At 41.5% G+C, this 24,626-nt stretch overlaps 1 protein-coding gene across 1 annotated transcript; it reads left to right on the forward strand.

Moving 5' to 3' along the window:
• The first annotated feature begins 1,290 nt into the window (after positions 1 to 1,290).
• LOC109429088 (golgin subfamily A member 6-like protein 25) lies at positions 1,291 to 23,959 on the forward strand. Its single transcript, XM_029859042.2, has 2 exons — positions 1,291 to 1,443; positions 18,509 to 23,959. Exons 1-2 carry the CDS (start codon positions 1,423 to 1,425, stop codon positions 19,394 to 19,396), a joined length of 909 nt encoding a protein of 302 aa, XP_029714902.1. The 5' UTR covers positions 1,291 to 1,422; the 3' UTR covers positions 19,397 to 23,959.
• The last annotated feature ends 667 nt before the right edge of the window (positions 23,960 to 24,626 follow it).

A 24,626-nucleotide genomic window follows, 5' to 3' on the forward strand; every position in this document is an offset into this window, starting at 1 on the left:
TTGCAAAACATATTTTATACATCTAGCAATGATGCCGGGATGAATTAATATCAGTTAAGTGAGATTTATATTACTTACGAGAAATTTTCAACGAAATTATTTATTTTCGTATTATTTTCATTTTATACTATGTTCAATCAATATGTTATGTTATATTCAGTCAGTTATCTCTTAGAGCTGTTTTTGTGTTTTTTCTGTTGCATACATTTAGGCTTTTATTTGCAATGATACATGGTTAGCATACTTTCAGGAGTTTATCAAGTATATTGCTTAAACCTATTAAAACTAGTTTTTTTTTGCCATAAATTAGTCAAATTTGAACTTAAGTATAAACTTTTTTAGGTCAAACATACCTAGAATTTTACAAGGAATGCAATGAAGCTGTTTTATCAAACATATAATGTAATTTGAAAAGTTTTATGTAAGAAGGTATAGGAAATTTTGAGGTACGTTAAAAAACGAGGTCAGATTCGGAAGGTACGCTGTTGGTACATGCAGAAAACCTTAGCGTCGGAAAGATTCATGGAGATTTTCGAAAAAACCACCATCTATCCAGCAGGACACCTGTTTTCTAAGAATTCGTCAGGTACGTTCAAAATCCCGTTAGGTACGCTATGGTACGCACTTGGTACACTCACTTAACGGTCTTTATTTTTGATTTTATGAAAAGTGTCCTGCCAGCTAGATGGACATAATCAAATGGAGCTAGCCGTGCAATTTTGTTTGACCGTTCCGGTGAAGGAAAAAACTTGCACTGAACCGAGCGATTCCGTTTGAGGCGTCAACATACTCTAGCATTTGTCTTCACGTTTGGCATCCCTGCTCCGGTAACGTGCTACTCTTTGATTGGACCTCGTGCTACAACCCGTTGGATTCGACTTTGAAAATCTCGTCTGCGTGTTTGGAATTTTAGGAGGGCCGGTTCTTTCATTCTCACTCTCTTTCGTCGTCGTCGTCGTCGTCGTCGTCGTCTATCGCGCGACTAAGAATATGCTGTAAGGCTTTCGTTTTCGATTCGCGTACGTGCGAGAGCCTCGGGCTGAGTTCCCTCCCCGCGTGCCGGTCGGTGCAGTGGCCGGCGCCACCGTCAGCAGCCAGCCAGGCTGTCAGTCAGTGGGGTGTTCATTCGGGGCGAACGGGTTTTCGAGCTTTTTGCGCGCCTCGGCAACCGACCATCCGACCGACCGACCGACCCTACCGAGGGAGGAGGCTTCGCGCGCGCGCTCGCGATTGGGCTCCAAGCGCAAGGCGCGGCGACGACGTGCGGCGGCGCGCACACTTACCCCATTCGGAGAGAAAAACTTAATTTTGGTATAAAACGGTTGATCTTCTTCAATTTATTAACAGTATCAAGACCAGCGTGGTCCAGAAGTGTAGTGTTTGGTTTAGTTTAGCGGAAAACTGCTGCGTCGACCATCTAAGATGAGGTCGTTAGCGCTATTGGTTAGTGTTGAGTTGATTTTTGGGGAATCAATACTTGGTATAAGAAAATCGACAGGTGTTTTGTGACAATCGCTGGGAAAAATGCACGGAAACTCGTGCAAAAGAGTGAAACTGATCTAAGGACTGACTAGAATTGTGCTAACATAGTGTGATAAGAAGAAAGGAACTTTGATGCAGAACTAATCATTGTGGTGGTTTCCAAGGACTATATCAATATGTGCAAAGAATAACTCAAAAGGACGATGAAGTCAGTGAAGAATTCAGTCTCCTGAAGGGGGTGACAAAAGTTGCAGAAATTCAAACTGAAACAGTTGAAAACAGGCAGCATGCAGCAGGACAATCGCCGTGCGGATTACATCAATTACACTAATTGGCATTTTGAGCGAGAAGGCCAAGGTGCTACTACCATCGATGGACGAGTTCAATGCTTCGATTTCGCATGATATGGAGCTGTGTGGGGTTCTGACTGCGTCGAAGTTCTAACATACAAGGACCGTTGTGATCTTGAGGAAGACGTTTATGTGTACTGTCTCAGACATCTGAAAGCGTCGTCTGGTAAACATGTTGGTGTGATTGACATGTAAATGTGGGACAATTTTGCGTTCAACAGAGTGTTGTCAACATGCAATACGAAGTTTGTGGACCGCAGTGATAGAAAACCCTGATTACATCGGTATAATCGAAAAAGAAATACTCATATTTTTGAAATGTGCTCGAGAATGTGAAGTGACAACGACATGAATGTTAACTAAAATCGTTGTTCAACTGACGTCACACGTTCAAAAAAACAGTGATTTTTGTATGGAAGAAACTTTTACCTCAGCAGAATTGAAACGTGATGCAAGAATGCTGTGGAATCTGTTTAAAGTGAAATTATAGCCAATCTATAGGTTAATACTTACAAACAGAACAGCGATCCATATGCAAAATTAGTATAACTCCGGTATTTATGCCTTATGAATTCTACATGAGAACATATTGTGATGAATCAAATAAATAGACCAAAGATAATCCCTGGTCTTTAATCTCCGAATGTTTCTTGAATATGACTCATTTTGTTGTCATGAAGGATAAAAATCGAATTTGCTCATGAAAGCATTAAAATCAGACATTCTATCTCTACTAGGGTATGAGTACCCTTCTTCAGCCTATGCACCTGTGTTCATCATATTTGAAAATCAAAAGAAATGGGAGCACTTCGCTTGAGGTGGATTCCGTTCCCCTATCTTTGTTTATTTCTATGCTAAGGTACGCCACTGCTTCGCAGATTCCTATACATCTACGCAGTCTTTGCAATGTCCATGCCAAGGAGGAACCTTGTGTCCAAATTCATGTAGGTACTGTCTAAGACGTTTGCAGTACCTAATAAGAAGTTGGGTTTCTTGTTTTGGGCAGAACTAGCTAGATGTCGTTCTTCAGTACAAATGCATCGCTGAAAAATACATTCCGCAATCATGCCAAAAGTTTTGACCACTTCGCCCTCTGTGCCTGCATCGTACGGATAAGCATGAAAATTTGAGGAGATATGATCGTGGTCCATCTTGTAGTCCTGTTTTTCAGAACCATTTAATGTGTTCCTTCAGGTTCATTTAAAGCCGATTACCATTCCATGAGATTTGACACTTCAGTACAGTCACAGCATAATCATGGGTCACCCACAATTATGGGTCAGTTCCATTTAAATAGCATGGTGAACTGACTGACTAATAATTGTGACAGAGTGACCCATAATTGTGCAATGACTGTACTATTTTATCCAACACCACTTGCATGTTCTCTTAAATGGATTAGAGAAGATTCGTAAAAACATCATAAAAGTAGCATAAAATCAAAAAGGTTTTAACACGGTACTTGAGACTTTCGGGAGCTTTGTGAAGTTTTGGTACTGTGACCCCAAATTTCAATTACAATTGTGACAATTTTCTTTTGATCTAATAACAGATTTGCAAGCAAATCAAGAATTAGCTAAGCATTTTAAAGTGTTTCATTTGATGATTCAAGCCGCCAAGAAAATCCGCGTCTTCAGCCAATTAAAATAGGTAGCTAATGGATTTCAAACCTGATGGAAATACTGCTGCAATTCTGTTGAAGGAATTAAAAAAAAACTTTTCAGAAGAATCCATGACAATATACCTAGAGGAATTCTTGGAAGAAATTTTGAAGAATGCATAGAGCAATGCCTGAGAGAATTTTTGGAAGAACTTTTGAAGGAATTCTCGGAGGATTTCTCACTCTTACTCATACACCGAAAGAGAGATAAAGTTGTGAAATACGGACCCGGTTTAGGGTGGTGCTTCGAATCCAGTTTGGCTTTCTATTCTGCAGAGTTGTAACTTGTTCTGTAAATAAAAAGAAAATCGGGTTAAGTACGGTTCCTTTGAATTCCACTAAGAATTTGCATCCTTTGACAGATACGTATTTCGACCTCAACTGTAAGGTCGTCTTGAGTGTCTTGTACTTGACTCGAGCTTAGTTGGTTAAAGCACCGGACTAGCGATAACGGAGTCGTGGGTTCGAATCCCACCAAAACAAGTGGTAATTTTTTCACAAATTTATCTCTCAATTTGCCAATTAAACGTACTTTGCCTAAAAATACTTCAAGTTTTTACGTATATTCTAGTTAAATCCCTAGTTAAGAACTACAAGAGAAATACTTATAGTATCTACAGAAGTAGTCCCAGTAAGTACTCCATGGCCTTACATAATAAATTGACAGCTTCTAAGACATATACTAAATACTCCACGTTGTACATGTTCTGGAGAGGATATAAAAAGCAAGTGCTACGTTGGCGTTTAATTATCCATTATTCCACAACTTGAGAGCCAAAGACTGCTCGTCAACTTCGCCGATGTTCCATGTTTTCCATGACCACACTAATTTAATCTAATCACTAGCGTGAGCAGCTTTTTCTTTCTTCTCTTTCCCTTTGATAAACACAAGAAAGAGCGAGATAAAAGAGGGGGCAAAATGCCCCCTCTTTCATATATTTGTTTCTCATATTTATTTACGAGAGTGAGCGAGAGAGAAGAAAAAGCTGCGCACGCTAGATTGATACAACTATGATATGTTTTTGTTATGCCTTTGTGATCGGGCTGACGAACTATCGCTTCGGACTCGTAGGCAGTCCGACCTGGGCTCAGTTTTGGGGTTCCGGGTCATTTGGCCGAATGCCGTATAGCCGAAAAATGAATGATAAACTCAATTTAGGGGCTGTCCATAAACCACGTGGTCATTTTTTTGGGACTTTTAACCCCCCCCCTCCCCCCCTGGTCATTAGTCAATACAAAATTTTTTATTAGTCCATACAAAATGGCCATTGGCCGAACCCCCCCCTCATGACCACGTGGTTTATGGACAGCCCCATTATCATGCTACTGTTCTCTACATCATTATAACTCGAAAGAACCCAAGCAACACACACGGTTACAAAACAGTCACGGCAGCGCATGCAAAGGTTACACAGAAGTTACTGTGACTTAAAGACACAGACACGTTCAATGCTTCCAGTGAGCTATTCGCTCTTTGAAGAAAGCACGACACTATACAACGGACTAGCATGCAACGCCCAGTGGCACAGCCGAAAACTTTTCCTGACAGCTGCGGCGGGAATCGAACCCGCGCTCCTAGCAGACTTACTGCACAACCATTACCTGCGCTGACGTGACTGTTTTGTGCCCATGTGTGTTGCTTGGGTATAGCAGTTTCAGCGCCAACTTATCTCTGAATGGTAAAACTGGAAAGAATAGCCTATAATCAAAAGAAGGAAATATATCTGATAGCCATATTGGCAACTATAATGTCAAAAACTTCCTCTGAATTCTTTTGATCATGTAAAACTTAATCATTTTATGGCTTCATCGGTCTTTTTCTACTCAGAGTATAAGCGAGTAGAGATCAAAGTGGATAATAAAATGATAGATGATAGTATTCGCTAGGTTGCGAACAAGTGTGAAAATTTCATAGAAGATGATATAAGGCAAGTAGGCCATGTATTGAACGAATACATCGAATGCGTCAAACTTCTGCCGTATGACCTGTGCTTTTAAACAGATCGGCTTGGTTGGTAGTTCATACCTGAGAGAGAGAGGAGACAGCTGGCTTCGATTGCGTGCTACCTAATGTCAAGGAGGACCTGTCACAAACTGTCACCGAAAACCGAGCTAAAATTGCACACTGGTGGTGCGATGTGGCCAAATATCCAAAAGATTTTATTAAAATTTGGCTCCGTTTGTTGTGATCAAATATGTTAAAATAATGATGGTCAGTTTCCCTCAATCAGCGCAAAGAATCCATTTATTTTCCATGCTTTGTCGCAGCGAACTCAATATGCAAATCATTTTTGACCAACAATATATTTTCAAACCATTGTGCGGCGCACAAAATTGTAAAAAGAAGTAAGAAGAAGAAATGTAAACATCGTGGCTGTCAGTGAGCTGTCTCCTCTCTCTCAGGTTCATACCACCTTACCAAGATCATGATTCGACCAAACGGCATTCGGCCAAACAACCCATTCGGCCAGATGGTATCTGGTCAAATGGCGCTCGACCAAATGGCATTCGGCCAAAAGGCCAGTAACCATAAATAGTAGTAGGTAAGTGCTATGCTCAGAAAAGTTACTCTCGTTCTTTCTAACAGTCAATACACCACGCAAATTTGGAAGTCTTGAAAAAATCAAAATTTAAAGATCTCGATCATGGTTTCTCAATCCAATTTCCCAAATCCCTAGCTTTTTAAGCTTCCTGTGTCCAAATTTGCAAATCTTTCTGTGTTTTGTATCAATGGATCGCCGTCTGAAATTGTCATATCACTCAACCCGTAAGGTGGTTTCGTAATTTTACTTTCAATCTTTTCACCTCTAGATCAATGTGGCATACTGATCAAGCTTCGATGAAAGGCAGGTCAAAGAGGCCAAGTGGTTTTCTAAAGTGCTTCTGATCTATACCTACTGCCTTCTGTTGCGAACAGCGCACCTCATAACCGTCAATCCCCCATAGCGCACAAATCCTACGCCCGTCAATCAAAGCTGACATTGAACATCTAGCATTACAACTGCGCTATGATACCTACCACGGCAACCTGTGCAGGTACCCAACAACTTCCCATTTCACCGCACGCGTCACTGATTTCCTGCGCGTGTTGGTGACTTCCCCAAATGAATCTTACTGCGCACCCGGATATTAAACGGCGAACGGCGCCGATTGTTGTCTCAGTCATATTGCTGCCAGTCCCATCAATTTCTCCCCCAACAAGAGGTTACGAGGCCGTCATCGACCTTGACATTGATCCGTCATCCATCGCTTCACTCAAACCGCTCAATGACCATCGGCATCGGAATTTTGCGCAAACCTCACCAATGAAGTCAGCTGTGCTTCCGCAAGCGCACCACCAGATCGAACAACACCCTGGAGCATAAATTTTAACAACAGAGCATCATAAGCCGTCAAAGTCGTCACCACAAAAACGTTCATCATCGCATCGCTGCCGCAATCGTCGTCTGTCCGTCCGTCATCGTCGTAAACCATTCAATGGAAGTGATGATGTGTGGAACAGCTTACCACTGCGACCGGATAGACCGATAGACCTCTCGCCCTCGTTGTCATCACATCACTGCATGCCTACTGTCTCGGTTACAACAACGGCACGGCAGGGGGTGGTGACCCCCTGCAGCCTCAGTGAACAACGCGGATGATGAGCTGGATTTGAGCAGTCAATGGTAGCATTCAACAGCGAAAGTCACGGTAAATTGTTGTGACAAATTTATCCCAAATATGTGTTTGTTCTGGAATTCCTGAACTTTGAAATGAAGTTTCTTTTTAAAGCAGATCAGTCGACGCAATCCGAATGCAGCTGCTGTACGCCAGTGAAATCGGCGTACAGGGAACGTCCATAAATGACGTAGCATTTTAAGGGGGAGGGGGGAGTCTGGCATTTTGCGAAGTGCCATGTATTAGGTATGGGAAAATATGCTATGCTGGTATAGCTGGTAAGGCTGGACACTGTTGTCCTTCTGACTTCAGCTAGATTGGGGAGAAACGACCCGAGCGTCTGTTCACCAAGGAGGTGCGGCTCAAATAGCGTCTGTTCTGGCATCTACTGGCTGAATCCTTAGGCCAACAACCTACTGTTTCCGAAACCCAAAAACCGTTACAGAAACCGAATATGAAAGATTTCGAACTGATTCAACGGCAACGACTTTTAGCACAAAACAACGGACAGGAATTTGAACTTGGATTGTATTAACCCTAGCACAGCAGGGTAATCTGGCACAACTAGCCAATGTTGCATGCCGTATGAAGTTTGAAATCCTACGACTGAGCGAAGTCCGTTGGCCGAACATTGGAGAACACAGATTGGCGTCGGGTCAAATTCTGCTATACTCTGGCCTACGAGGTGAACACGCCTTATCACCACCTTTGAGTTGGTTTCCTGCTCAGCGTCCACGTTGCGCTCATGAAGTGGGAACCTATTAATGAGAGGATAATTGTGGCCAGATTCAGAACACGGGTTCGAAATCTTACCATGATCCAATGTTACACGCCAACCGATGCTGCCTAATTGCAAAATAAAGAGAACTTCTACAGTCAACTGAATGCTGTCGTGGACATCCGAAAGGTGATATCAAGATCCTCTTGGGCGACTTCAACGCGTACGCTGGTTGCGACAACTCCGACTATGAGCACGCCATGGTCTCGGAGCGAGAACGGTGAGCTGTTTGCTGAGTTTTGTGGTGACAATGACATGGTGATTGGGGAATCGCTCTTTCCCCATCGACCGGTACACAAATTGACATGGGTTTCCCGTGTTGGCGTTACGGAAAATCAAATCGACCACATCTGCATCAGCCGGAAATGGAGACGGAGCCTTCTTGATGTGCGGAACAAACGTGTAGCGCTCACTTAGCGTCCGACCATCATCTCCTAATCGGCGAGTTTCGTCTACGCATGGCGAGGATCCATCGTCAGGAGAAGAAAATCGGATGCCGGTTCAAAACACGCCGACTGGAAGACGCTACGGTGAAAAAGTGTTTCGTCGAGGTGCTGAAGAACCGTGCTGTGGGTATCCGGAAGGTGGAAGCGTAGAAGATCAATGGAGCTGGAGCGCCATCAAGAACGTCTTCATCGCCACCGGCGAGAATAATTTGGGTGAGCTACGATACCTGCAGGAAGATAGCGGAGCGAAGCAATGCCAAAGCCGCGGTAGAGCGAGTGAAAATACGAGGAGCCAAAGCCGTAGCCCGTCAGTGCTATTCGGTTAATGTGGGCGGGACAAAAAAGTGCGGGTGCACTCTCTGGTCGACAAAGGCGAGAAAGCCGCAAACATCGGCGAGTAATCATTCGTGCCTACATTTAAAATAACACTTGATTGGATGATCATCTCTTTGTCACCTCATGGGGCTTAATTAAATTAACATAATCAAATTCACAGCCATCCATAATGTGCCTTATGTTTGTCTCAGCTGTTTGTTCACAGCCAGTAGTGTTTGGAAGCGCATCCATTAGCACGCATGAGCACGCGCGCTCATTTGCATACGAATAGGCATTATGGGGACCGACGACAACGAACCTTTCTTTCTTTTGGTCTCACCACACCCATCTTTGTCGGCGACACACTCTGGGGTGCTTCCGACCGGGGAGTTATCGATGCGCCTCGTCAATAAATCACGGCGACTTCTCATTGGATGGTAGAGCGGCAGCGCCACACACACGAGTCGTGCGTGGCGGTTGTTCCGACAAATTACGATCGATCATTCATTGGGGGTCGCCCCGGCTGTCATAAAGCGTCACCCATACCGGGTCGACTTATGTAGGTACCTATCCGGATTGAGCCATTGCTGTCCGCATTCACCCGCAAAGCACCAAAGTCGGTTTACATTCATGTAACAAGATGACGATGGCGAGCTGTGCGCAGTAATGAGCATGGCGCATGGCGCTACGCAACGCAACGAATGTATGATAAAGTGGACGACTGAGAGGCGTCTCCTACAATAACCACCAACCGACATAAAGAAGCGTGCCATCCAAACAATGTGCTTCTGGATCGTTCGGCTGTTTGTTGTTCGGCATGCTCACAGACAAACAGACGTAACACTCTTCAAAACGGCTTGGCACATGCATTTAACGATCAATTCAAATTTCATTTGATTTGCGCGATCGTTCCACCAGAGGCGCTAGTGTTCGATCGCTTTGACGTTTGTCAGTGTACACGTTGCTGAATGATGCAAACGAAAATTACAGGCAATTTGTGTAGTAGTGTGCGTGTCAGCAAAACGTCAAATCCAAATCCATCATGGCCGACAGTGTCGCGCGCGGTTCTACCAACAGGTGGCAGTGTGCTCATGAAAATGACACCGGACAAAAGTTTTTGATGAATTTCCTCGAAGAGTTACGTCTGTTTGTCTGTGGCATGCTGTTTAGCAGCGGCTTCAAAAGAGCCGGTGCATTTTTCTTTTCTTTTGCGGACCTTGTTAGGGAGTTCGCGTTGGTGAGTCCAGCACGCCGGACTTTGGAAGAAATGTGACCTAATGTGGCACCCAATTCATGCTTTTAATTACGGATCTCGGCTCTGGAAATCAGAATTATAGGGAGATAGTCGGAAGTTAGAGTCCTGAAGTAAATATTTTGTATGGGGTTGCATAACTGGACACTTGATGGAAAGGGCAAATATGGCATCCTCAGTCTTGGAATTAAAAAAGATTTTTATATACATTTCCTATGTTTCGGCCAGGGGATTAGGCCTTTTTAAAGGGCCGTAGTGTCTTCCGCCTACGCTACCACGGCGATAAATGGTACGATTCAGGAAGAAGGCCAAATCTCCAGGCCGAAACGTCGGGAAAAATCGTTCTTGATTCATATACTGAGAAAGTTATTCGCCCTTTCCATCCTGCATGATTGCATCTTTCTTGTCCGTTACCACAGCACAGATATTCGGAACTAACCAGCGAATCAATTTCTAGCCCTCGCGCAACAATAATGACAATGTTGCAGCCTGCATTTGTTGTGACAATACAATGCTGTGACATAGGTTTGTCCCAATTTAAACAGATTATTTTGCATTGCAATTTTCGAGAACCAACTTCGAGTTGGTAAACATTGTATCATTGTTGAAGAAGCATCATGAAAGAGTTTTGGGCTCATAATAAATGATTATTCACGAGTTGAACAGTATGCAAAAAAATCACTTTCTGCTTTATCACTGACAAACCTATCCAAGATTATGTCGTTATCTGTACCAGTTGGTACAGGTATTCTTCGATATAACGTACCCTCGATATAGCGAATTCGATATAACATACAACTTTTTTTTTTATTTTTCCCAGGAATAACCCTCAGATAAACTTCGAAATCAATGATGTGTTGCAGCTACCCAAAATTAGCGCAATTTGAGGAAAAATTTAGTGTACGCTAAATCGAAGCAAAACGTACGTTATATAGAAGCACAAAAAACGGAATGAGTTTTTCGTGAAACCTCATGTTTTTCATTATTGGTTTTGTGAATTTGACCGAAACCATTATTTGGGGTTTATATCTCGTCGAATACATTAACACTAGCATAAAAAAAATAATAAATTTTTCTATGCTTCGATATAACGTCCACTTCGATATAACGAACAAAGAGATAGCTTTTTTGTACGTTATATCGAAGAGTACCTGTACAAAGTGAAAACGCCGCATCTTCGATCGTCTTGATCGTTTGTTTTACAATTACCTTCACTGAAACTAATTTCTGACTGTTGGAGGAAGTTGATGTATCATACTCTCTCGTAAATCATTGTCCACTTTGAATCCGTACGCATGGTACATTTTGTAGTGACGCTTTCAATTAGCAGCATGATTAGAACAATCACTATTTTTGACAGCTGTCGGATCATAAGCTAGTAAAAGGATGACGACGGGCCAGAACCAGCATCGATTCAACATGGCGTTTTTGTTTTTGTTTTTGTTTTTATCATCATCTTCTACACTGCATCGTTGCTACCGTCGTTAGGGTGAGAATGGGTCAAAAATGCATACTTCCACATTCATTGTTCAATAACTATTGTTTCTGGCTAAAATATAAACGACTCATAAGAAAGTGATCATTCGTCATAAATAATTCCAAAAGTCCCAGTGAAGAAACAGGGGTGTAAGCAGTAATAAATAACAAAAGTTCCATAAACAAATAGAAAAGTGCATAAATAAATCAAAAGTTTCCATAAATAATTGATTTTTGAGCAATTAAAAACGTCAAAAATGCAATGAATAATTCAACTGTTGCAATAAAAAAAGCCAATTTTCCCACCAAAAAACTTCGAATTTTCCATAAATAAATCCGATTTTTCCATAATAAATTGGGAAATTCACAATAAAAAAATATCTAAAAAGCAATAAATAATTCAAAAAGTGCAATAACAAAAAAATAAATTATCAATAAATGTCGAAAAAACGAGCAATAAACGTAAATGCATTTTGAGCCAAAAATTACATAGACCATGCGGCGAAGCCGCATAGAGGATTGAGGAACTGAGGCGGCAGAAGGCCGCCGAAGTTTCCGATATCCGATGCACTGCAACTGCATCGATTCGGTTCTAGGCAAACCACAGATTCAAGAATTTGCCCGGTATAATGCAAACATAGATGTTATCCCTTTTTTTAGGTCCGACGAGCGATAGCGAGTTCGGACAGCAAGCAATTGCTTGGTAAATTGCAATCATAGTTACGCAAGCTTTTCAGTCGATTCAATCATATAAGTGCGATTCAGCATTTCACTGTCTCATACTTTTGTGCAATTGTTTTTCATGGGTAATTTCGTCATTTTTGATTGCATTTTTTGATTTTTTTATTGCTTTTTCGATATTTTTTTATTGTGAATTTTCTAATTTATTATGGAAAAATCGGATTTATTTATGGAAAATTCGAAGTTATTTGGTGGGAAAATTGGCTTTTTTTATTGCAACAATTGATTTATTCATTGCATTTTTGACGTTTTTAATTGCTCAAAAATCAATTATTTATGGAAACTTTTGATTTATTTATGCATTTTTCTATTTGTTTATGGAACTTTTGTTATTTATCACTGCTTACACCCCTGTTTCTTCACTGGGACTTTTCGAATTATTTATGGGAAATTTTGTATTTATTATGGAACGTTTAATTGTCTGCCATTGTTTCTTTGCAAGGAAAAGTCATTTGATCACTGGAATATGAGGAAAAAATATTTAGGACTAGCGGTCCCGGCAAACGTTGTTTTGCCATTTTAGGTTGTGGTGATTTGACAACTGTTGCACCGCACTCTAGATTGGTTTCATTTTCGATCGTGTTGATTTCCTTCCCAGCTCATGAAAAATCAGTACTTTTTCAATTTTCTTACTTTTCAAGTTGGTTTTCGTAACTTTTTATACATATAAACACAACCACCACGAATACGAACCGAACCGTGTAAGCGCCATGCTGATCGGTTCATCCGTTCTTGAGTTTTGTTGCCTCAAAGGAACTTCAAATTCATTTTTATATATATAGATAGATTTGTCAATTATCCCTAAAACTACAAGTGTATGAAAATTGATCCATTCTTACACCTTGAAAAAGGTGAGAATGGGTCAAGGGAACCAAATTTGTTTCGCATTGACAACAAAGCAAGTCAATATAGGGTACGAGTGCCATCATTAATCTCACGCTCCCATGTTCATCCTATTCGAAAACAAGCGATTACGGCACCGATTGATTCCGTTCTTTTTGGTTTCATGCGTGCTCACTCCTAACAAAAAATACAAAAATAAGAAACAATACAAACAACGCTTCATTCCTTTGTTTTCAGTAGGATGAAAATGGGAACCACATGCTTAATAAGGGAACCAATACCCTAGTTCTGATCTGATCAAATTTGATACTACTAACCAATAATATGGTTATATGATGGATATTAGTTTGAGATTCTAAAAAATATCAATACACCTAAAAGTGAGATGTTTCGTCGAGCCTTAGAAATGGCATTTTAAAAAGGCCTTATTTTCAAGCTTTTTTATCAAAAATGATATTCGCAATATTTGATGAGATATTTCAGATTATGTATTGACCCAATCTCGCCCCTCTGAACCATTGCCCGACGGTACATATTATATCGTGCAAAGTGAAAAACAAGGAGAAACAATCATCAAAAATTACAATTTCGTTTGAAATGTGTAATTTCCGAAATAAGCACTAGCAACACCCGAAAAACAAAAGCAAGTTAGGGTAAACCGACCAGAAAGTGGGTATCAAAACCCGACGTACCAAAAATGATGATGGTTAGTGCGGCGATGTACTGAGTTTGACAGCTGTGTCACCCCACTGTAAACTAGTTCTGTTTGAATAGCAAAAATTTCGTCGATACTCCTAAAAATTTTCGGTCAAAATTGAATTTTTAAAAAGAAGTGCTGGCTGCACGTTTTTAATTAACTTTTTTTTTCGTGAATAAGAGGAGCACAAAATCGATTTGTTTGAGGTTTTTAATTAATTAATATAGTTAAAAATCACAGCTAATGAAGACAGTCCCTGGAATCCTGGAAACATGATTTTCTCAGAAGTGTCTGTAAGAATTTGTAGACGTTTTAGAGAAGATAGCTTTGCAAAAATATATAGAGGAATTTTCAATTGAAGACCTGGAGAAATCTGACAAAGTTATTAACAGAATGTTTGGTAAAGTCTTTTACAGATAACTTCAGAAAAAAAAAACAAAAAGGAAGAAAAATCCGCACAGAAGAAAATAAAATAGATTTCTTGAAATTATTGTGGGTTTAATTTTAAACTAAGTCATGAAGAAATTTTTGACTACTTGGATGAGAGTTCGACTGTATCATTGTAGCATCAATGTATGAACCCTGTGGCCAAAATAAACATTTCCCACCAACACACCGACATCCGCATTACCATGTGCAGGCGCAGAGGACTCAGCGGCCTGTTGGCAACAAGCGATTTGATGATTGCAATCGCTTCTCACATTGACTATAAATCCTCTATACAGGGATGAGTGGAAGTTACAACTGTCGATTCGGCAACGCTGTTTGTTTTGTTTACAACAGCTTCCAACACTTGCTACAAAGCTAGAAGTTCAAACTTTATTCTGGTGCAAGTTGTTTTGTTTACGTTTGCTAATTATGGTCGATTTTTTTTTTCCAAAATGCCACGCAATCAAAGAAATCTGAAATGCATTGCAAAGAATATCGATAATCATATCGACAGAAGTGAATCAAGCAGCAGCAATGGAAGTTTTTCCGAAAAGAATAGCTTCACAAGTTTCTTCATGAGCATGAGTTGTTGGCAGAAGAATTAATTAAAATATATCTTTTTCACTACATTTTCATATGCCATAAAGTTTCCGATATTAAAAATAAATAATTATTATTTTTTTATAGTTCTGATTGCAATACCGTTCAAACAACGCATCCCTACAAATGATAAACATGTCGACAATGATTTTTCATAAGGGCCTAACTGACTTGATCTATTTCTCTTCATCGACTCTCTCTTTCGCTAAAAACTTGATCTAAACAAACAAAATCATTATTCTTTTTATTTCTATACCAACATCTAGTCGTCTTCTTCGTATTTCAACCAAAAAATCTTTGGAAAACTCAATACACATTCTGGGAAAACACAAAGGGAGGATCGTTGAAGAAAAAACGAAAATATCAGTTAGGCCCTAATGAAAAATCAGTGGCGAATGTTCGTTTTGGCTCTTGGCACTTTGACAGTTCTTTCTGCACGATTGGTTCACAATGGCCGCTTCCGCATATCTGTAATGTAAAATTACTAGCATTGACTTGCACCCTGACGCACCAGGCGCTATTGTCGCCTAAAAGTATAAGATCGCCAACGCTCACACACTGATGATGCCTGTTAGTCCCAAGCAGCTATCTCATTGGTACATTGTGTGAGCGTAGCTGATCTGGCGATACTGGAGCTCAAGCTCAAGCTCACCATCTGGTGACGATGTTGCACGAGTCCATTATCGTGCAACAACACCACCAGAGGGTGCTAGTGTTGAACGTCATATCAATAGAAAAACGATGCGCGCGTCTCTCAATGTGAGAGTGCCTAAATAAAAGAATTAAAAGCAACCGTTGAAAGCATGGTCGATGGAAATTTCGCTAGTGTTACGTCTGTTTGTCTGTGTCATGGGTGTCTTACGCTTTTGAGAATTGATTCGAACGTGGACAACGACTTTTGGTCCACGAGAAATCAACGAATTTCTTCGAAGCCTTTTTTTTTTTATTTCATAAGCATGACTGGACAACGTGTTGAGTATTTCTTTCGCAACGAGTTTAACAAGAAACAGCATTAACCTTCCGTAACTCGCGCGGTTGGCTACCACCGCCAGCACCACGCTAATGCTGAGTACAAAATGCGAGATTTTTCCAGCGTGTTGTACAAAATACAACAGCGCGATCGCTCGAGGGTTAGATAAAGCGTCAGGGATTACACCCAACTTTCTCAGAAATTCTTCAAGAAACTAAAGCTAATTTCCTTTAGAACTCGCTTAAATGCCTGCGATATTCTCTCTGCACTCATAGATGATTGGAAAGGCTCTCAGTATGCACCAATCCACGTTTTCACTCGCTTGACGTCTGAGCGGTGTCGTATTATCTAGATGGCCATGGAAACAAGTACATTTTATGTAAACACGGTATCACTAAGCGTCCCAGTCAACACACGATCGCATATGATGCTGAATAAGATGCAAAAGTGGAGGCGATATACGTACACTTTTTAACCGCGTGTAAAGCGTGGGAGCATCTATGGCCTCTACTTTACCATCCTATTTAACTTCATATAAGACTTTGTGTTAGCTGGGGTCAAACTATTGATCTCGTGCATCGGTGGAGACGTTGCACAATGGTCCACGAAACAGATTTACGAGAAAAGATGCATTCAGTGCCTTCAAATGATTTTCTAGATTAATATGGTCTTCTACAAAGTTGTACCTAAAAATAAGGCCCTCTTTTAATATACATGAAAATTAGGGTGGTCCATATTTTCAAAGAAATTGGGAACCAAACTTTTTTATTTGCAAGAATAACTATATACATTCATCGGGATAGTTGTAGATCTACCAATTTTGAGCAAGTTTGCTGAAGACACTTTTTATGTAGCTTACAAATTGACCGATCTAGAGGTATTTTTCTGAGTAAGCTTAGGGTGGTTCAAGAAAACCCGGTATTCTGGCGTTAATTTTTCAGTTTCAATTTTTCATCAAAGTCGCCCAAGAAACACTTGTAGAGCATTTGAAGACGCGTCGTTTGTATCTTTTTTGTTTCAAATTTCTCGTTGAAGTTGGCTAAGGACCACTTTAAGAGCTTCCAAAAACGCGCATTTTTTGTGCGCTGAGAATGTTGCTACGTCATTCCGTTCAAAAGATATTGATGATTTTCTAGAAAAAATAAGCACTTTTCAAGTATTTTTCACTTGAGTTACAAAAATAACACCCCTCTAATTTTTTCATATGTTTTATAACAACATTTCTTCTTATGAATACACGCAAAAGATATTTTTTATGTTTGCCCCAACCCGTTACAACACCTTTTTTTAAAAAAAAAACTATGATTTTTTAGAAAAATACCTGTACCTTTTGAACGAAAAGAGATAACGACCATCTTAGCGCACGAAACGACGCGTCTTCAAATGCTCTACAAGATGAAAAATCGAAACTGAGAAAGTTAACGCCAGAAAACCGGTTTTTCTTGAACCACCCTAAGCTTATTCAGAAAATTACCTCTAGATCGGTCAATTTTAAAGCTACATAAAAAGTGTCCTTGGCAAACTTGCTCAAAATTGATAGACCTACAACTATCCCGAAAAATGTATATAGTTATCCTTGCAAATAAAAAAGTTTGGTTCCCAATTTCTTTGAAAATTTGGACCACCCTAATTTGCATGCACATATTAAAGAGGGCCTTATTATTAGGGACAGCTTTGTAGAAGACCATATTTGCCTAAAAATTCATTTGAAGGCGTTGAATGCATCTTTTCTCGTAAATCTGGTTCGTGGACCACTGTGCGTGTTACTCTCAAACGGAGTGAAAAATGTGATTCTGGACAAAAAAAAAAGATTTTTGGAACCACTATGCATTTTATTGAATTACTAGACCGTTATTCGATTCCTGTAGTCAATTTCATAATGTTTCATGTTTTATTGATTCAATTTTTTGCCAACTGCTCAACTGCTTGGCAGATCTTCCAATGGAAAAACGAAATCAAATGGTCGTATACAAGCTTTAAATTGATTTGATAATAGTTTTCGAACATTGAAATTATTTAAATTTTGAATGCGACTCAGTTTTGCAGAAACGGATTTTTAATGTGAACTTTTAATAGCAGCCGATCAATATCGCAATACTCTGCTCATATCTTATATCCAGAAAGAGTCTGGGACCATACTTGAGGGATTGAAATAAAACTTTTAAAGATATGTTTTGCTTATTGGAATACCTACCTCACATCGTTTCAGATAATCAAGATAACTACAACCAACTTTTAGATAGACACTTTTTGTTCTTGAAACTCGAAAACACAATCAACACAACATTGTTAAAAGCCGGTGTAGAATCGTAGCCCATAATAACAACAATATTTCAGCAAAAATGCATTGTTCAAACCATATAAAGGTCTTTGAAACCACATACATGTTACTGTCTGCCGATCTACACCACCCACAATAGGAAAATTTACCTAAATCACGCAAACTTTGGTACCGAGACGTTTGAACCCGCTTAACCTGTAAAAGCTGCATGCATAGCCACCAGCCACCACCGAAACCAAAAAAAAAACAATTCGGTGCAATCTAGCTCCACGTAACCCTTTTCAAATCAAACGAATTCCAATTCATTGTTCTTCCCCTCGCGAATCGCGACTAACCCCGGCAAACGTTTAACCATTGCACCCAGCAGCAAAGAATTCCGCGTTCGGTGGGAAATCAACCAAAACCCGCGGGTTGAATAGGTGATGGCTGTGAACACGCAAACCGTTCGTTGACAGCCCCATTCAACCGCAATTTATTGCATGTTAACTAATCGAAGCTGTTTTTCTTTCTCCCACTCTCTCTGTTCCGCAGGCAATCTTTGGCTGCCTCTGTGCCACATTAGTTCTAGCGGATGAACCGGTCGCCGTGCGCGAGAAACGCAGTCCGGCTCCGTTCTTCTTCAACAAGGGCCATGACGATCACCACCACGAGCCGAAGTGCGTGTGGGAGAAGAAGCTAGCCTGGAAGGAGGACTGGAAGAAGGTCTGGGAATCAAAGAAGATCGAGGTTTGGAAGTCCGAATGGAAGAAGCAGCAGATTCCGGTCTGGAAGAAGGTCGAGGTCCCGATCTGGCGAGAGGTTAAAGTGCCGGACTGGAAGATCGTCAAGAAGCCGTACTGGAAGGAAACGGAGATCCCCGCCTGGAAGGAGGTGCAGGTGCCCGACTGGAAGAAGGTAACGAAGCCGGTGTGGAAGGAGGTTCAGGTGCCGGTGTGGAAGGAAGTCGAGGTGCCCGAGTGGAAGCAGATCTGGGTTCCGGATACGGTGAAGGTTGGCATCCCCGGCGAGAAGTACCTGGGCAAGGACGAGCACGGTTGGGAGTACACCAGCCACGATCTGTGGAAGAAGAAGATGGTGTGGAAGCCGGTGTGGAAGAAGGTGACCAAGACCGTGAAGAAGGAGGAATGGAAGACCGAGAAGAAGCTGGAATGGAAGGACGAGTGGGTTCAGGTATGGCGCAAGGAGAAGCAGCAGATCTGGGTGAAGAAGAAGGAGGAGGCGTGGAAGGAGGAGAAGATCGAGATCTGGCGCATTGAGAAGAAGCAGGAGTGGGCTACCGAGAAGAAGCTGGAGTGGAAGGATGAGTGGAAAGAGATCAAGGTCCCAGCCTGGAAGGAAATTCAAGTGCCCGCGTGGAAGAAGGTGTGGAAACCGGTATGGGAGAAGGCGTGCGTCCCAGTCAGCCACGGATGGCATTAGTCGCTGTACCATGTAGTGTGAATTAGGTTGTTGTAAAATTTAGTTAGTGTCTCTCGTATTTTCTGCCTTTTTTGTTAGAAGTCAGTTCGAAGGTATCCGGTATGTGACGGACGGTGTGCGCGTGAGCGTCGTGGTTTAACTACCGTTGGCGTGCCCGGGAGAGTAATTCGGGCGTTTCGTTGCGCAACCTCAAGCAGGTATCGCTGACGACAGTTTAAAAGGTCTACGACTATCTCTGTTTCTCGTCTCTCCAGTGTCTGTCAGTGTAATTTTCCTCTTACATTACGTCCAAAGAAACGCCTGAAGAAAGAGCGCGCGCTTAAGGCAAAGAGCACCCCACCGTCCTCGGGGTGCTCTCATCTACTACTGACTAATATTGTTTTTATGCGAAAAGTTACTTCCATCAACAACCGCGAAGTGTGTGTGTGTGGCGCGGATGGATGCCAAAGTGGCGACGGTGAATAGTAAGGCAGGTTAGGTACGCACCTTCGACTCATCTTCGAGGTAACAGTTACCGCGAGCTTTTCTTTATGTAAATACCCCTCGGCTGGCTCAATTAGCAGTGTATTATCTCACACTACTTCCCGCGCGCCAAAATATTTCAGTTTTCCTAAACCCCGCAGCCGCGCGCGCGGCGTAACCCGATCAACCGCCGCGTCGCGTCGCGTCGCCGTAGCGCTACGCCACGCTGCTGTTCGAGAAAGACCGGAGAATGCGAGCGAGAGACGTAATCGCACTTCCTCTTTACGTCTGCGCCTACCACGTTGCGATGTTTGTTTTCAGCGGAAAGCAATCAAACCGTTTTTCTCGGTCAATTTCTTACTCCGGTTACTTTGTTTTGTTTTAATTTTTTTTTTCGGACGCATCAAGTGCGCACAATGCCCGCAATTGGTCGCCCACTCTTGGTGTCGATTGGGTATTGTGTGTGCGGCGAGTGCGCGCGTGAATGCGTGCGGCGTCCGATAACAATGGCCTAATGAAGTTATGCGCAGTGCTGCTGCTGCGGGTGTTTTGTGGGTTACTGATGGCAATTGGATCGTCTGGCCTCAGCACATCAGCTCGATGTAATTCGTTCCGATTGGATCATCCGCCAGCGGATTTGGATCTGCATGGGTGTGTCTTTGATGAGTTGTGAGGGGTGTGAGGGTAATTGGGTGTGATCCAAGAGCAAACGGGGCTAATTTGGGCGAGGTGATTACAGGAGTTGGGTTTTACTGCAGCCGAGCGATTGCAGGTGTTATGTCATTGCCACTTGTTTGATTTGCGAGCTAACGTCTTCAATGTGAAAATTGCAATCGAAATTCACAACTTTGCTTCTTTAAAGGCACCGCAAAGTTATTGGGAAACAATTAATCGAAGAATTTCCGGATCTACTGTTGAAATCTGAGCACAAGTGGCAACACTGCCCAAGTAACATTTTGATGACCAATTATTAGTCTTGTGAGGCTTTAAGAACCGTCATTAAACATTATACCTTTTATTTTGGTTTCATGATGGTGCCAAGAACCTCTTCTAGTTTGTTTGACAAAAAATGTTACTTGAGTGGTGTAATCCTGGTTTTGAAATGGTTCTGTTGACTAATTTTGGTCCTTAAAACCGTCATAAAACTTGAAATGTGGATAGCGATGGCATAGGACTCCACAGATGTTTCGAAGTTTCTTTTGAAAATTCCAACCTTGCATCATATTTTTCATGGCGTTTTTAAACTGAAGATTAGATTTCTCAAAGTTTTTTTTTCGAGCAGTTTAGTTTCAGAAACATTTCTGAATGAGTTTTCTCTGCTTTCGATCTTCTTCAGTATTTAAGAGATTTTTCTTAGCTACCAGAATCTGCAAAACGCTGCTGATCAGCCAGAACACAGATAATTGGAATTCCTGCTGGATCGTTTAGGACTTTCTTAATTTCTTCCGAAATTCCGATGAAAATTCTTAAAAAAAAGATCAAAATTTCCGAATGAACTTGAGGTTTTCTTGAGAAGTCTGTGAAATGCAAATGAAATTTGAATTTAATGACCGGAATCCATCACAACGCTGTAGTTTTCACAGCTAGTATGAAGGTATATCAGTTTCCAAAATGTATTTGACAATTAATTGCGGAATTCTGAAAAATGCCCTCAACATGCTATGAAAACATGAGATTTCTGCCAAAATGTTTGCAATGCATCTAAAATTCATGTGCACTGAGTTGATTTCCTTAAAATCTACTAAAACAAAGCAGTAACCGCTAGTTTCCACACTTCTGGTGTTTTTTCTAAAATTTACATAAAAAAAATCGAAAACGATGGTTAAACTTTCGAAGTCCTATAAAATTAATTTATTTTCTTTGGGAACTTCACTAGGAATTCCATTGTAGTCCTCATGGTTATCTGTCTAGGTTCTTTTTAATGCTGCAACCATGTGCTGGTAGAAACTCCGAAGAGTTTTTAATGTTCCAGACAGTTTTGTCGAAACTTGACTGCGGTTTATGCAGCAATATCAAATTCCAAGATTTTATAAAATTTTCTTTTAGGTTTTATGACAGTTTTCAAATCCTCTTCAAAACGAATTGGGCTACAAATTGTTGTTTGGGTTGCGATAACATGTACACATTCTTCTGGTCCATTGCCTGGATATTTTCAAGGTTTCAAAATAGTTGCAACGACCAAAATTAGGTTACACAACTTCTATAAAACCTTGTTAAAACTGTTTGCGAGTTTCAGAGCAATCCAAAGATTTGAAATGGAGCACTTCATTCGTGAGATATTATCCTAATAATCGCTGACAGTAGGAACTTCAATTGGCGATTCACTGAGACTTAGAAGGCAGTGTTGCCAAAATTCAGCCACCTATTCCATCGGACGCCAATTCACCCAAAACTCTCATAAAACCTCCTCCTAAATAAATCCAAAATGTTCAAACTCAACTCAAATCACTTTGATATACCTCATTTTGAACAATTTTACATAATGTGACCCAAATTCCCATCCGATCGCGTATCGAAACCCCAGATTCCACCGCGTAGGTGACGAATTCCACCAAACAATAACCCGCTTGCCCAGCTTCCCATGCCATATTCGATCAATCGACAAAGAAAGCTCGTTAAAATTAACCGTTTTCCACATCGCTTGCGCGTGTTCCTCCCCTCACAGAGGAAAAGTGCTTCGTAATCCCTTCAACATCACACGGCGGACGTCAAACGTGTCAATCGACCATTTTTGGAAAATCCAATTTTTGGGACCCATTGCATTTATTTGTATCACACTGAGGGTCCCAACCAACCAACCAACCTCTCGAAGAACCTCGAAGGGGTCACGTACGCACGCACACACCACTGGCATACAGACCATGTTTCCCATGCCCCTGCGCGCCGCTCGCCACCTCTGCCTCGACGATGACGCCATTGTCTGTCTATACCAAGGGGTGGCGACTGGAAAGGGGGCATCAGGTGAAAACTGAGTCATGTTATGAGCGGTGAAATAATTCCGCGAAAAGCGATGATGGAATGAAAGGGAAGCTGCCGCAGCTAGCTCTTTTAATTCACTCTCACTGCTCTGTGTTGGCAGCTGGTAAAACCGGCCGCGCGCGATTCGCCACAAATTGGGTACACACAAAATCCGGAAGCATCTCCGCGTTGCGGAACCAAAACATGAACCGGAGTGAGCGGGTGGGCTGGTTGGCTGCTGGCTGACTGCGGCTTCACCATATCGGTGAATCTGATGAAGCTACGAGGCGGAAAAAATGGGTGGAAAATCGCAGCCTCCTCGCTGGTATGGAAGACCTCTAAAACCGAAAGTGACGCGGGTCCTAAGAGGTTACATTAGTAGGTGATGCGTGCCTTTTGGAAAGGAAATGGCTTGCCACAGTTGACGTTCGATGATTGGAACTCATCTAAACTGTTTGTTTTATAGGTGAAACAGTTTGCACGGAAAAGTGCGCTGCTTTGCACTGGTGGTGCAACAACTCGCATTAATAGTTGCACTATCTTGCACCGATTGGTGCACCACCGATTATCATCGATTTCCAGACGTTTGACGTCTGTCATTCGTTAAAGTTACCAAAACCGAAACTCCCAAGGTGCAATGTTACCATGTTCCAACTATCGAACGTCTACTGTATCCACCAACCGTTTGGCATCCCGTCCATACGCAATCAAAATCTAGTTTTTCGCATCACCACCGGAGAAAAACGAAAGTGGAGTAACGCTGATTTATCGTTTATTTTTGTATATTTTCATACAACAAGCAAATGATAAATAATGTATTTAACCAACGAAACGTGGAGAAACCCCGTCTGATGTATCACACACACTCACTTTTACTCTTATGATTTATGTTTTATATTGATTATTAACAAATTTCCTTACGACACTGTCGTTTTTCGTTCACTTTGTTTTTTTTAGTATTTTGTTTTTTCTCGAAGACGACTTAAATTTTGCGAGCGAAGATTGTTAAAACTAAAAAAAGAAAATGTACATATTAAACGTAATGAGTTAATTAATGTTGTAAATAGGTTTTCCAGAAAAAAAAACATTGCGAACAAGTCATAAATAAACAAAACTGAATGAAAAAACTAAAAACAAACAAAACCAGCATTTCCTGTCCGAGTTACAACTCTTGATGACCATTCCAAGTTGTCTAACTTCCTGTCCCCAACAGTCCCCCGCAGCATCCTCCCCAGAAACCTCCGAAAGCTATATCTGCAACTTTTCCGCAACCCCACGTCGTCATCGGGGACAACAAGTATGTCAAACCGAGCCAAATCAAGCCAATCTACTATACTCAGTGGTGGTGGCCCCAAACCACAGGCACCACACGCACCCGTACTTCCCATCTTACCAAATTGCGTGCGAACTGGCGCGGGCAATGCACAAGATCACCCGAGTCGTCGTTGACGTCGTCGATGTTGGCCGCATAAACGCGTGAGTCTAAGTCGCTGACATAACTGTGGCTCAGCTCTGCTGTACCGTACCTATGTAGTTCATTGGAGATGTGTGGTGCGCTCTGCGCACAGTGGTAATGAAAACCAAAACAACATCTCTGTGCTGTTGCTGCTGCTGCTGCTGCTACTACTGCATGCTGCTGCCATGGGGTTAATGGTAAAGAGCGTGGAATTTCCGCGACTAATGCGGTTGCGAAATGTGCGGGGTGTTCCCCGGATGGACTTCTTTTAAGTTCAGGTCATAAAGATTTTTTGCAATAAGCAGATGGCTAATAAGCCTTTCACATAATTGAAGATCATGCCTGGAGTTGCAT

This window comes from Aedes albopictus, chromosome 2, assembly GCF_035046485.1.
Source record: "Aedes albopictus strain Foshan chromosome 2, AalbF5, whole genome shotgun sequence".
Lineage (NCBI taxonomy): Eukaryota > Metazoa > Arthropoda > Insecta > Diptera > Culicidae > Aedes > Aedes albopictus.

Coding starts and splice junctions, on each gene's coding strand:
- LOC109429088 (XM_029859042.2), top strand. CDS start 1,423: ATGAGGTCGTTAGCGCTATTG. Junction 1,444..18,508: donor TGAGGTCGTTAGCGCTATTG/GTTAGTGTTGAG, acceptor TCTGTTCCGCAG/GCAATCTTTGGCTGCCTCTG.